Source organism: Aegilops tauschii, chromosome 7 (assembly GCF_002575655.3).
Source record: "Aegilops tauschii subsp. strangulata cultivar AL8/78 chromosome 7, Aet v6.0, whole genome shotgun sequence".
Lineage (NCBI taxonomy): Eukaryota > Viridiplantae > Streptophyta > Magnoliopsida > Poales > Poaceae > Aegilops > Aegilops tauschii.
The window spans coordinates 97,618,948-97,631,701 of NC_053041.3; the positions used below are offsets into that span (position 1 = coordinate 97,618,948).

The 12,754-nt window shown below is 49.4% G+C and overlaps 2 protein-coding genes across 2 annotated transcripts; one reads left to right on the forward strand and one right to left on the reverse strand.

The window, feature by feature from the left end:
* The first annotated feature begins 575 nt into the window (after positions 1 to 575).
* Positions 576 to 5,506, forward strand: LOC109777267 (pyrophosphate-energized vacuolar membrane proton pump). Its single transcript, XM_020335912.4, has 8 exons — positions 576 to 937; positions 2,336 to 2,907; positions 3,041 to 3,420; positions 3,500 to 3,586; positions 3,755 to 4,085; positions 4,284 to 4,694; positions 4,779 to 4,838; positions 4,951 to 5,506. The coding sequence occupies exons 1-8, from the start codon at positions 700 to 702 to the stop codon at positions 5,155 to 5,157; spliced, it is 2,286 nt and encodes a 761-aa protein (XP_020191501.1). The 5' UTR covers positions 576 to 699; the 3' UTR covers positions 5,158 to 5,506.
* A 1,273-nt stretch (positions 5,507 to 6,779) lies between these two features.
* Positions 6,780 to 9,661, reverse strand: LOC109777268 (heparanase-like protein 3). The gene is made up of 9 exons (XM_020335914.4): positions 9,229 to 9,661; positions 9,097 to 9,133; positions 8,798 to 8,981; positions 8,535 to 8,683; positions 8,201 to 8,434; positions 7,868 to 8,063; positions 7,660 to 7,785; positions 7,414 to 7,513; positions 6,780 to 7,314 (listed from the first exon to the last, which is right to left on the reverse strand). Exons 1-9 carry the CDS (start codon positions 9,439 to 9,441, stop codon positions 6,976 to 6,978), a joined length of 1,578 nt encoding a protein of 525 aa, XP_020191503.1. The 5' UTR covers positions 9,442 to 9,661; the 3' UTR covers positions 6,780 to 6,975.
* Positions 9,662 to 12,754: the final 3,093 nt, after the last annotated feature.

A 12,754-nucleotide genomic window follows, 5' to 3' on the forward strand; every position in this document is an offset into this window, starting at 1 on the left:
AAAGCACCATTATCATCGGGCATCTTAACGAGCGAGCCTAGCCTCATCAATTTCCAATAAAAACTTCTACCAGTACGATCAATGCAGTGACTAAGTGCCGTGCTGTCAAGTGCGTACTGGTAATCGGGATAGAACCAGCTCGTCATCGCCAGCACCTAGAAAGAGTAGATAGATAGATGCCCCGGTCGACACGATAGGATAACCATCGGCGCGGCCTGCAAGTAGCCGTGGCGTGCCATCCGTGGAAACTACTAGTAGAAATGCATTGTTAAATTACCGTAAGATAACCATGCCCAATTTGCCGACTGCTTGAGGCTAATCCGTTCGTTGTTAGCCGTGGTTTCTTTTCACTGTAATCACAGATTCTCTCTCTGCCGATACCGAGGCTGGCCGCAGATCGAATCCCCTCGCAAATACCACCGGATAAAAAGATACCCTATCCCCGGGGCCCACCTGCCATTGGGACCAGGAGAGCCGCAGAACACTTACGTACAACGGGACAGAGGGATTCTTGCGCGCACCCCCCTCGAGTCCTTCTCAATCACGTACGGGTCCCATTTCGCTCTCCTCGCCACGGGCCGCGGCCGCTATATAAAGCGGCAGGCATCCCGAGCTCGGAGACACACACAGAGAGAGCGCCCGTCCCACCCCTCACCCGCCGCCGTCCCGTCCGTTCGGTCCGTTAGGGTTTCGTCGGCCATGGCGATCCTCGGGGAGCTCGGCACCGAGATCCTCATCCCCGTCTGCGGGGTCGTCGGCATCGTCTTCGCCATCGCGCAGTGGTTCATCGTCTCCAAGGTCAAGGTCACCCCCGGCGCCGCCGCCGCCGGCGGCTCCAAGAACGGCTACGGCGACTACCTCATCGAGGAGGAGGAGGGCCTCAACGACCACAACGTCGTCGTCAAGTGCGCCGAGATCCAGACCGCCATCTCAGAAGGTGAGAAGCATCCTCCGCCTCCTCCACCGCCGGTGGTCCCCCTCCCCCTTCCATCTCACTCTCTCCCCAGATCTGGGGCGGCCGTTGCTCGGCGCGCGCAGATCCGCCCGTTTCGCGGCCGTTTCTCCGGAGGAAGCGGCCGCGCTCCGAGTGCGGATAATGTTTGAAACTGCCGGGTAGTACTATTATTTAGGAAGTAGTAGAATTTTTCAGGGCCAAATGGCTCGGATTGTGGCCGTCAGTTGGTTCATTTCGTTGATTCTAGCGCTGATCTGACCGGGGAACTTTCAAATTTCAGCTCGGCCGTGCTCCTAGAGTGTTTTTTCCTCTTTATGGAAGGATAAAACCATGAGAAAGCTGAACTGTACCGATGCTAAAAGCTATTCCTTGCTTCCTTTTATGCAAAAGGAAACCGAATCCGGGCGCCGGAGCTTTTGATTTGCCCGTGGGTGCTGCAGAACAGTGTCGTTTTCCCCCAAACCATGCCGCGCCCCTAGGATATATTTGTCGCTCCTGGCTTAGTTCCAAATCTGCAGGATTTCAAAAGCCGGCTCCTGTGACACTTTTGTTTGCTAGATAGATCTTTGTTTATGCGGCTCCATGTGGGGCTGGCTAGGCCAGCAAATCACCATCGTCCATTTTCTAAATCTGAATCTAAATTTATAGTAGACGCTTGTGTTTGGTGCTAGATCAAGGCTTCAATAAACAGTTCTTTTAATGCCTTGAGCGGTGCCCGTGTTCTGCGTTGGTGCTGTAGTAAAGATGCAGCTTTCAGTGGGCAACCGCACATCTCTGCCGTCGCTGTCTTATTTTAATTAGAGTATCATACTCGCTTGGTGGTGGAAGGTGCGTGATGGATCTGCCAAACGCAGCAAGCTAGACACGTTGTGAGCTGCCTTGACTTGGGTAGGCAGATCCAGACCTGAAACGTCAGGCTCATGGATAAGGATCCCGGCCATCTGTCACTGACGTGTCGTCAGTTTGCCCCTAGCCTTGTGGGATTGCCATCTCCATCTGCCTAACCCTCACCCGATGCGTGTCCTGTTTCTTGGGGGTTCGGTGATTGGTGTCACCAATTTGTTTCTTCTTTGATTGGGACCTGTACAGTGGAAGATTTACTCTTGGAATTGTCTGCCGGGATAGGATTTGGTGCGTGGCTTGCTGCTCTCCCCTAGATGTAAAACGGCAGTGGGTGGTAGATATTTGTTTGTCAATGTGTCAGTCTCTAGGTAGATCCTATTTCGTTACTTACTAATTTCAGGAAGATACAGTTGAACTGAGGTTATCTAATGTAATAATATGCACTGTTAGCTGTAACCAAAAGCTGAGTTTATTTAATTTAACTATTTAGTTTGATCATATGATTTATGTGTAACAATTATCTTTTATTGTGAGCAGGAGCAACATCATTCCTTTTCACCATGTACCAGTATGTTGGTATGTTCATGGTCGTCTTTGCTGCGGTTATCTTCGTCTTCCTTGGGTCAATTGAGGGATTCAGCACAAAGGGCCAGCCCTGCACCTACAGCACGGGCACCTGCAAGCCAGCTCTCTACACCGCCCTCTTCAGCACTGCATCTTTCTTGCTTGGAGCCATCACATCTTTGGTGTCTGGTTTCCTTGGGATGAAGATCGCCACATACGCCAATGCTAGGACGACCCTGGAGGCAAGGAAGGGTGTTGGGAAGGCATTTATCACTGCTTTCCGCTCTGGTGCAGTCATGGGCTTCTTGTTGTCATCAAGTGGGCTTGTGGTTCTTTACATCACCATCAACGTGTTCAAGATGTACTACGGTGATGACTGGGAAGGTCTTTTTGAGTCCATCACTGGTTATGGTCTTGGTGGGTCTTCCATGGCTCTATTCGGAAGAGTTGGTGGAGGTATCTACACCAAGGCTGCTGACGTGGGTGCTGATCTTGTTGGCAAAGTTGAAAGGAACATTCCTGAAGATGACCCAAGGAACCCAGCTGTGAGTTCTCTTCTCACTTCTCAGCTTTTGGCTAATCATTTTAGGCAAATTAGCAGACCTTGCTTACAATTTATACTGTGACTGTTATGCTTCATGGGATTTCCTTTGCTGAACTTTAAACTCTTGTTTGCAGGTGATTGCTGACAATGTCGGTGACAATGTTGGTGATATTGCTGGAATGGGATCAGATCTCTTTGGTTCATACGCAGAATCTTCCTGTGCTGCTCTTGTTGTTGCTTCTATCTCATCTTTTGGAATCAACCATGATTTCACTGCGATGTGCTACCCACTGCTCGTGAGCTCTGTCGGCATCATTGTTTGCTTGCTCACCACGCTCTTTGCAACTGATTTCTTCGAGATCAAGGCTGCAAGCGAAATTGAACCTGCTCTGAAGAAGCAGCTCATCATCTCCACTGCTTTAATGACCATCGGTGTTGCGGTAATCAGCTGGTTGGCTCTTCCAGCTAAGTTCACCATCTTCAACTTCGGTGCTCAGAAGGACGTGTCCAACTGGTAATTTATTTGTCAATATTTGTTATTCAATTCTGCAATGTTGTAATCCCTTCTGATTATGCTCTCTTGGTTTTCACAGGGGCCTGTTCTTCTGCGTGGCAGTTGGTCTGTGGGCTGGTCTGATTATTGGGTTTGTGACCGAGTACTACACTAGCAATGCCTACAGGTAAGGAACCCATTAGTTTCTAGTTACTCCCCCCGTCCCATAATATAAGAACGTTTTTGACACTAGTATAGTGTGAAAAACATTCTTATATTTTGGGACAGAGGGAGTATATTATTGTTCATATTTTGTGTTACGGTGTCTTATCCCCCAATTATTTCCTTGTGGCAGCCCTGTGCAAGATGTTGCCGATTCCTGCAGAACTGGTGCTGCCACCAACGTCATCTTCGGTCTTGCCCTGGGTTACAAGTCCGTCATCATCCCAATTTTCGCTATTGCTGTCAGCATCTACGTCAGCTTCTCTATTGCTGCGATGTACGGCATTGCAATGGCTGCTCTTGGCATGCTTAGCACAATGGCAACTGGTCTTGCGATCGATGCTTATGGTCCCATTAGTGACAATGCTGGTGGAATTGCTGAGATGGCTGGCATGAGCCACAGAATCCGTGAGAGGACTGATGCTCTTGATGCTGCTGGCAACACAACCGCTGCTATTGGAAAGGTAAATTTTCCTGCTCTACATTTGTTGGGTAACTCCTTTTTGACCTGACTACTGTTTTGTTTTTGCCACATTGAGAAGGTAAAAGTATTTGATAAGATGAGCTATTTGATTATTGCGGAATTAGGCAGTGGGGGATGGGTTTGTAGTGAAAGCCACTTTATTGGTTATGTAACTCCTCCTTTCCATATAATGTTGCAGGGTTTCGCCATTGGATCAGCTGCTCTTGTGTCCCTGGCACTTTTCGGTGCTTTTGTCAGCAGAGCCGGCGTGAAGGTCGTCGATGTCCTATCTCCCAAGGTGTTCATTGGCCTGATTGTTGGAGCCATGCTTCCGTACTGGTTCTCTGCCATGACCATGAAGAGTGTTGGAAGTGCTGCTCTCAAGATGGTTGAGGAGGTCCGCAGGCAGTTCAACACCATCCCCGGACTGATGGAGGGAACTGCCAAGCCCGACTATGCCACCTGTGTCAAGATCTCCACTGATGCTTCCATCAAGGAGATGATCCCTCCGGGTGCTTTGGTCATGCTCACCCCCCTCATTGTCGGAACCCTCTTCGGCGTGGAAACCCTGTCTGGTGTTCTGGCTGGTGCCCTTGTTTCTGGAGTGCAGGTATCCTTAGTGCTCTCGCCTTTCTTCCTCTGAGTACCTCTGAATCCGTTTATTCTAGGCATTTACCTAGTTCCTTTCCTACAGATCGCCATCTCTGCTTCCAACACCGGCGGTGCATGGGACAACGCAAAGAAGTACATTGAGGTAAATATTCTCAGAAGCCCTGACTGTTCATTTTTTTTTTGACTGCATATTAACGAGCCACTATATTTATCATGTCTCTAACTGTCATCAAATTCTTTGCTACTTGTTTCAGGCTGGCAACAGCGAGCACGCGAGGTCCCTTGGCCCCAAGGGTTCAGACTGCCACAAGGCGGCCGTGATCGGCGACACCATCGGAGACCCCCTCAAGGACACCTCAGGCCCGTCGCTCAACATCCTCATCAAGCTCATGGCCGTCGAGTCCCTCGTGTTTGCGCCCTTCTTCGCCACGTACGGAGGCGTGCTGTTCAGGTACATCTAGAAGACTCACGACGAGTCGAGCGGACTTCGAATCTACGGACAGCATCACGAATAACTTCCCCGCCCCGCCCGTCGTCCACCGTTCGTATGTTGTGCGCTGCTGTTATTTTTGGTTCTTGTGTCATTATTCCAGGATTGCCGCAGTTTACCCCCCACTTTCCCTTTGGCCTCTTGGGTGTGTTACGTTAGTCTCACCATTACCTACCGGCTTGTAGCTCCATGTAGTAGAAGAGAGAGACCAGATGTCCTCGGTCATTATTGGTATGTGTCTGGCAAATTTTCCTCGTCCCATGATGACGACGATAATGTTTGAACCCTTGAACGATGATATCATGACGATTGTTGCATCATCTCTCCTGTGCCAAGTATTTATTCTTGATTCAGCTAATCTGTGTGCACCTGTGACTTGCTGCTCGATCTGCATAAGATCAGATAGATGGAAGTACTACGTCGGAATGCAGGAATGTTCTGATCTTGTGGGGGGAATGCCTGGAAATTTCTGCATGAGACCAACAAATTTCTTTGAAAAATCCTGTGGAAGATAGTTGGTTTCCCCATCGCCTCGCCTCTTGATTCAGAAAAGCTTCATTCCGACTTTGATTCTCTACTAGAAGTATACGCACCGTTTTGTTTCCTATGTTATGAATGAAGGCACAAAACCAGACGTGAATAGCCCTCAAACCAACAAAGTTTTGTCTGTGACACGAGGCAAGCCATCACCTACTTGTGCACCCGCGCATGAAATGAACCCCAGTTTTGTAAATGTAAACGGTTTACCTAAGTAGATGTGGGAAACAATATAGATCATGTTATTAGATATATATATATATATACAAAATAAACTCAGTTACACAATACTGTCAATTGTGCTGAATAAATTAACATCTTGGACTGAATTGTGCAGAGACAGATGATGATAGTAGTAGCAGGAACAATATAGAGAAAACCAACGAACACACGAAATGCATGGAAGCGCATAGAAAATTACCAACGGAAGGGGAACACATGGTAAAAAATAATGGCCTGAAGATGGAAAGATACATGAGGGAACATGACCGTACAACACTATTATTCGCAGAAGAAATATGATTTGCTTGAAAGGAAAATGCTTGAATTGGAGGTCATGAATCTTAGCGAAGATCCAGAAGAAAAATTTGACTCTATTTTCAGAAAGTTAACCCAATTAAATCACAAAAGATATAAAAAAAATCTGATAAAGAGATGGAGCAACAAAAATAATAATTCTGCACCATCGTTTCCGATGATGCTATGACCTTTGCGCAATAAGATTAGCTAGACAAAAGTGGCATCATGTGACATAATCCTACACTACCAAATTTGCTAAGTAGCTAGCAATCTTCTCAGAGCAGCAGTTCCACAACCAAAGAAACACAAAACAAAGATAATGATCTGGTAAATTCTTGTGGAAGTAGTTGGTTTTCTATGAAATTCCTGTGGAAGTAGTTGGTTTCCCGTTGCCTCTTTGATTCAGAAAAAGCTTCATTCCGACCTTTGATTCTCTATGTTTCCCATCCAAGGCAACAAGGCTCTGAGGCTGAAGGTAAAATGTTTCCTATCTTTTCTGTCTGCCACCATTACAAGAAAACACAACCACTCAGCAGAAACCAGGAAAGAGTTATTCCCATTGCCTCTTGTTCCACTATTTCAATTTCCCCTCCAAACTTATTACATCTAATCACACAAGGCCACACACACTCTTCACCCATCTTATAACTATCCTAGCTAGGATGGACATGCTTAGCAAGCCACCCTTTTATCACCACTACCTATACCAACCAAGAACACCAAAAAGCCCTAACTAAGCGCACGCAGGGGCATGGTAATCCGGCATGTGGACGAACACGATGGACCGGGGGGCCACGGCGATGGGCCGCGCCGCGTCCACCTTCACAGGCTCCATCCCGGGGATGCCCCCGTCGGCGCCGGCGGCCAGCGCCCTGCCGTTCAGCAGCATCACCTGGCTCTGGATGTTGCCGCCCTCGGGCGTGAGGTGGTACTCCTCCCTCGCCGCCCCGGGCGGCTGAGCAAACCTCCCCCCGTGCTTCCTTCCTCCGGCGTGCGCGCCGCCGCGGCCCGCCACCGAGACGTGGTTCGTCGCGTTGACGTGCAGGTTGATGAGCAGCAGGGTTATCCCCGGCTGAAAAGAGACATGCAAGGATAAGGGTCAGTGGATGATGAGACGGTCGATGTTGCTGTGGTGATGTGAAGGTGTAGTAGGATCATCTGGGTCGCTCACAGCATGCTTTGCGCAATGCGCGTAGGCGCGGACCATGTTGCTGCCCGTGAACTTGGCTTCCAGCACCTTGGTTCCCATCAGGCGATGCCACAGCAGAGCACTGCAGAGGAAACATTGAAAGGAACAAATGTCATGGAAGTGAAAGCTTCAGACACTTTCAGGCAAGTTCCTATGTCATTAGCCATTGTTTGAACTGCAGATTTCGTCGAGTTCATTGTAGAAACTTATGTACCATTCTGATCTTACCTGTAGTAGTCAGGATTTGGCTGGAATGTGGTCGTGTTCAGCAGGCCGTAGTTCCCACCGATGAAGCTCTGCCTGCAGTAGCTCTTGGTGTCGAATTTCGCCGACATCCCCAGCTGATCCAGGAACCTGGAAACCACAAACCACATAAGAACAGCATCATCATCAAGAACATCCACTGAATTTCTACCTCAAGAATTTCCCATCTTACCAGAAGCTGAACACAAATGCGTCGGTGACAAGGTGATGCCCGCTGTTGTAAGCCCCTCCAGACTCCCCGACCCAGGCGACGGCCGACGTCCCCGCGGCTTTCAGCAGCCCCTGGAGATCCCTGAACGGGCCCGCCATGCCGTCGAGCGCCTTCGGGTTGAGGATCCTGTCCATCAGCTGTGTGTCCCTGTCCACCCCTGCAATCGTCCAATGTTTGGCAAACGAGTTCATTCAGGACCGGTTCATGTGTGTACGTATCTTTCTGCCTGAGAATTTCTGTAAAATGCTCCGAATTGTCGCGCTTGCGCTGTCGCGGCCAGCTCGCATTGCGTACCTGCCCCTAGGTTGTAGATGTGGTGGGTCACCACGTTGAGCATGTCGGGCTTGGTCTTGGCGATGAACTCGCCGTACCAGCGCGCGTCGAAGAAGCCGCCCGGCGCGAGCACCAGCGGCTTCTCCGGGCTGCCCCGGTAGATGGCGTCCACCGTCGTCTTCAGGGCGATCGCGTCCTTGACGTACTGAGCCACGCCGACCTTGGTCCCGACGCCGGTGCCGCTGAGCTCGTTCCCTGCGAGGAGAGCAACACATTTCGAAATGGAATTCATTGTCTGACCGAAGTTCAGTGTGGAGTTTCTCGCTTCAGTTAACAAGGGAAATGGAGGACGTACCGAGCTCCCAGCCATAGATTTTGTAGCCCTTGCCGGCGGTGTACCGGATGAAGGACGCCGCGTTCGTGGTGTCCCAGTTGCCTCCCATGGCCCCGCCCTGCAGTGGCACCCGGCCGTTGAGCGCGTTGAGCCCGAACACGATCTTCGCCCTGCGGGTTCAGAGTGGAACGAAGTCCATGTGATGTGATGGTCTTCTGATCTTCAGAACCGAAATCATGGAACGAACTCGAAGGAAGGAAGGGGAGATTCAGGGTGGAAATTACCCGGATTTCTCGAAGAAGGCGTTGAGGTCGTCCCAGCGGGGCATGGGCAGGCAGCCCTGGGTGAAGCCGAACATCTCCGACTTACTCCTGTTGAACGGCGCGCACGGCCCCGGCCGGTCCGCCGTGCCGTACACCACCTTGTCCTGCAGCGAGCCGCCCAGCCGGAGCACCAGCGGCGAGAAGGCTGCAAGCAAAAGGGGAATTCCAGCACCGTTGGCGAGGGTCGATCAGTGAGCCGCGGCCGCGCATGGCCGACAAGAAAGCTCTAGCGGGATGGGGTGGGGTGGATGGTGGCCTACCTTTGATGGCATTGAGCAGGATTTTGTTGGAGAGATCCTGCGCGGGGTTGAGAAAGAAAGAAAATGGAGTCAGTTCGCCGGCGGCGAAGGGAGCGGAGAGGGGGTGTCGGTGCCTCGGTGGTGACCACTGACCAGGTTGAGGAGGGATGCGTTGCCCCAGCTGCAGGTGCCGTAGTCGCACTTGTCCGGCGGCCACCAGTCGAGGGTGGCGCACACGAAGTCCTCGCCCGTGGACGCAATGGCGCGCCGCCCGTCCACGGTGACGGCCCCCGCCTCCGCCGCGGCGCCCTGCCGCAGCACCGCCAGCAACCAAACCGCCCCAACAAGAAGCCGCAGCCCGGCCATGGCTCAGCCTCGCAGAGCAGAGCAGAGGTCGCTCTTCACTCCCCACTCACTCCACTCACTGCCGCAGCCGCCCACGGAGCGCGTACGGACCTACCCACACGACGGGGTTGGCGGGCGGGCAGAGGCAGGCAGGGCAATGGCGCTCGATGGATGGATCGTACTGGCCGGCCACCTACACGGCGCCTAATAAATAGTAAATGGCAAGAGGCCAAGGCGCAGGCCGCGGACGCAGGGAGAGAGAGAGAGGGAGGGAAACGGAAGGGGAGGATAAGGCGGGTGGCGGTGGGTCTAGCTCTAAGGCGGGCGCCGGATCGGCGGTCCGTCCGTCCGACAGTGCGGAGTGCCAGGACACCACTTCACTCGATCGCTGCCCGCCCGGTTACTGCGCTGTCGTCGTCCCCATTTTCACCGCCATGGTCGAGCTGCTGCTGGCGCTCCAGGTAGGACGATGACGCGGTAAGCCCGGCGGTTCGGCTGGCTGGGTGGTTAGCGGTTAGCGCGATTTTGACTGACTGGGTGCATGACAGGCGAGGCGGGGGCGCTGTAGCGGCGCAGGGGGGAGTGGTGGGCGGGGCAGTGCCCGCCAGGAGGACGAGCAAGGGCCCAACCAACAGGAGCAGTAAATAAATGTAGGCCACCTTGCACTGCATGCTCCATGATCTTTATAAATGTCCAGCGGCAGTGCATCTTTGGAAAAGGGTGCCGTCCTTGATGCAAATCATTTACACGATTTCGGACGACATGATTATAGTGGGTACACGACGAAATATTACGACACAATGCAGAACAAGAAGAAGAACACGATGAGACACTCCCTCCGTATCAGATTATAAGACGCTTTTTGAGTCTTATAAAAAGTTATCTCCATGTACGTACGTACAATCGTCGTTCAAAGCCGGACGATACGATGCGGGAGAGGTAGCTAGCTGGCCGGACGCATGCAAGCATGTGGCCGTACAACGACGAACCCCACCACACCCCACGGTGCACCACTGGCCCTCCTCTTCCTCTGCTCTCCCATCCATCCTAAAATGGCCCGAGCTGAACTAGTTGGAGACGCCATGCACGCTCGCTTTCCTCTGTGGTCCGTGGTGGTGGGCTAGGGCTAACGGAGAAAGGTCGTTCACCGGCATGGCATGGGGCTGGCGCGCCCTTCACAGCACAGCTAGGCTACTACTGGATGCCAATTGCCAAAGGAAAAGTTAAGGGAGGCCACGGTCTATACTCTGAACAGAAGAGGAAGGTGTCGTCGTCTGCCAGTGATCTTCCCCGGTTTGCTCACAGGCTAGGGCGGTTCTTGGGAGCCCACAGGGTAGGTAGGTGTACCGTCGTGTTTCACCAAGCCAGAATTGACGCGTGTGTGGGGCTGCATAGAGTGTGTCACGTGTTTCTAGATCGGCAATTTGACTAACCTAATTAACACGTGTCATATGATTTTTGATGATGTATAACGCATATTTGGTTATTCAATTCAACAACCTAGAAGCGCACGCATGCCCACCCAGACGAAGGGCGTAAAATGTCTTGTTAACGAGAAAACCTTTCACTGGCTTATTAGATGTGAGCAAACTGTTTTCACTGCATTATACGTGTTTCTACTACATTACATGCATCCTAGAGGATGTTTTATGTTTACCATTTAAGAAACTGCTAAACATCTTCTGGAGACGCCATCCGAACAATAATAATAATAATGAATGCACATAAAAAAAAGTTATTTCCGAACGAAGGGAGTACATCACTAGCTGGACATACAAGCAATCCCTACTCCGAACTACCCCATTTGATGTTGCTAAAACCTCTTGTATGACCGACATCTTATATCTTCCAGAGATGTCCAAATCTACTTGGAGTGATCAACCTCTTGCAACTTTAATCCAAAAATAATAGACAAACCTCTGATAGCTTCCAAATAAATTTACATCGAAGATATGCCTTAATCTACTTGGAGTAACCAATCTTTTGTAGCTTCAAAATTAATGGACTAACGTCTTGTAGCTTCAAGACAAATTGTGCATCATCGATATCTGCCCAAATATACTTGGAGTGATCACTCTCTTCTAGCTTCCAAATTAATAGACCAACATCTTGTACCTTCAAAATAGATTTTGCGTCTCTCATATATGCCCAAATCTACATGGGGTGATCAACCTCTCGTAGTATTACAAATTAATAGATGGAACTTTTGTAGCTTCCAAATAGATATTCCATCTTCGAGATATGCCCAAATATACTTGGAGTGATCACTCTCTTCTAGCTTCAAAATTAATAGACCAACATCTTATACCTCCAAAATAGATTTCGTGTCTCTCATATATGCCCAAATCTACATGGGGTGACCAACCTCTCGTAGTATATTAATTAGTAGACCAAACTTTTGTAGCTTCCAAATAGATATTGCATCTTCGAGATATGCCCAAATATACTTGGAGTGATCACTCTCTTCTAACTTCAAATTAATATACCAACATTTTGTGCCTTAGAAATAGATTTTGCGTCTCTGAGATATGCCCAAATCTACATGGGGCGATCAACCTCTCGTAGTATATAAATTAAAAGACCAAACTTTTGTAGCTTCCAAATAGATATTGCATCTTCGAGATATGCCCAAATATACTTGGAGTGATCACTCTCTTCTAGCTTCAAATTAATATACCAACATCTTGTACCTTCAAAATAGATTTTGCGTCTCTGAGATATGCCCAAATCTACATGGGGTGATCAACCTCTCGTAGTATATAAATTAAAAGACCAAACTTTTGTAGCTTCCAAATAGATATTGCATCTTCGAGATATGCCCAAATATACTTGGAGTGATCACTCTCTTCTAGCTTCAAATTAATATACCAACATCTTGTACCTTCAAAATAGATTTTGCGTCTCTGAGATATGCCCAAACCTACATGGGGTGATCAACCTCTCGTAGTATATAAATTAAAAGACCAAACTTTTGTAGCTTCCAAATAGATATTCCATCTTCGAGATATGCCCAAATATACTTGGAGTGATCACTCTCTTCTAGCTTCAAAATTAATAGAGCAACATCTTATACCTTCAAAATAGATTTTGTGTCTCTCAGATATGCCCAAATCTACATGGGGTGACCAACCTCTCATAGTATATTAATTAGTAGACCAAACTTTTGTAGCTTCCAAATAGATATTGCATCTTTGAGATATGCCCAAATATACTTGGAGTGATCACTCTCTTCTAGCTTCAAAATTAATATACCAACATCTTGTACCTTTAAAATAGATTTTGCGTCTCTGAGATATGCCCAAATCAACTGTTGGGGAACGTAACATGCAATTTC

Excerpts from the sequence above, each read along its gene's own strand:
- LOC109777267 (XM_020335912.4), top strand. The coding sequence starts at position 700 with ATGGCGATCCTCGGGGAGCTCGGCACCGAGATCCTCATCCCCGTCTGC. Across the intron at positions 3,421-3,499 it reads CAGAAGGACGTGTCCAACTG|GGGCCTGTTCTTCTGCGTGG; the intron begins GTAATTTATTTG and ends TGGTTTTCACAG. Across the intron at positions 4,839-4,950 it reads ACGCAAAGAAGTACATTGAG|GCTGGCAACAGCGAGCACGC; the intron begins GTAAATATTCTC and ends TACTTGTTTCAG.
- LOC109777268 (XM_020335914.4), bottom strand. The coding sequence starts at position 9,441 with ATGGCCGGGCTGCGGCTTCTTGTTGGGGCGGTTTGGTTGCTGGCGGTG. Across the intron at positions 8,435-8,534 it reads AATCTATGGCTGGGAGCTCG|GGAACGAGCTCAGCGGCACC; the intron begins GTACGTCCTCCA and ends CTCTCCTCGCAG. Across the intron at positions 8,064-8,200 it reads CATCTACAACCTAGGGGCAG|GGGTGGACAGGGACACACAG; the intron begins GTACGCAATGCG and ends GGACGATTGCAG.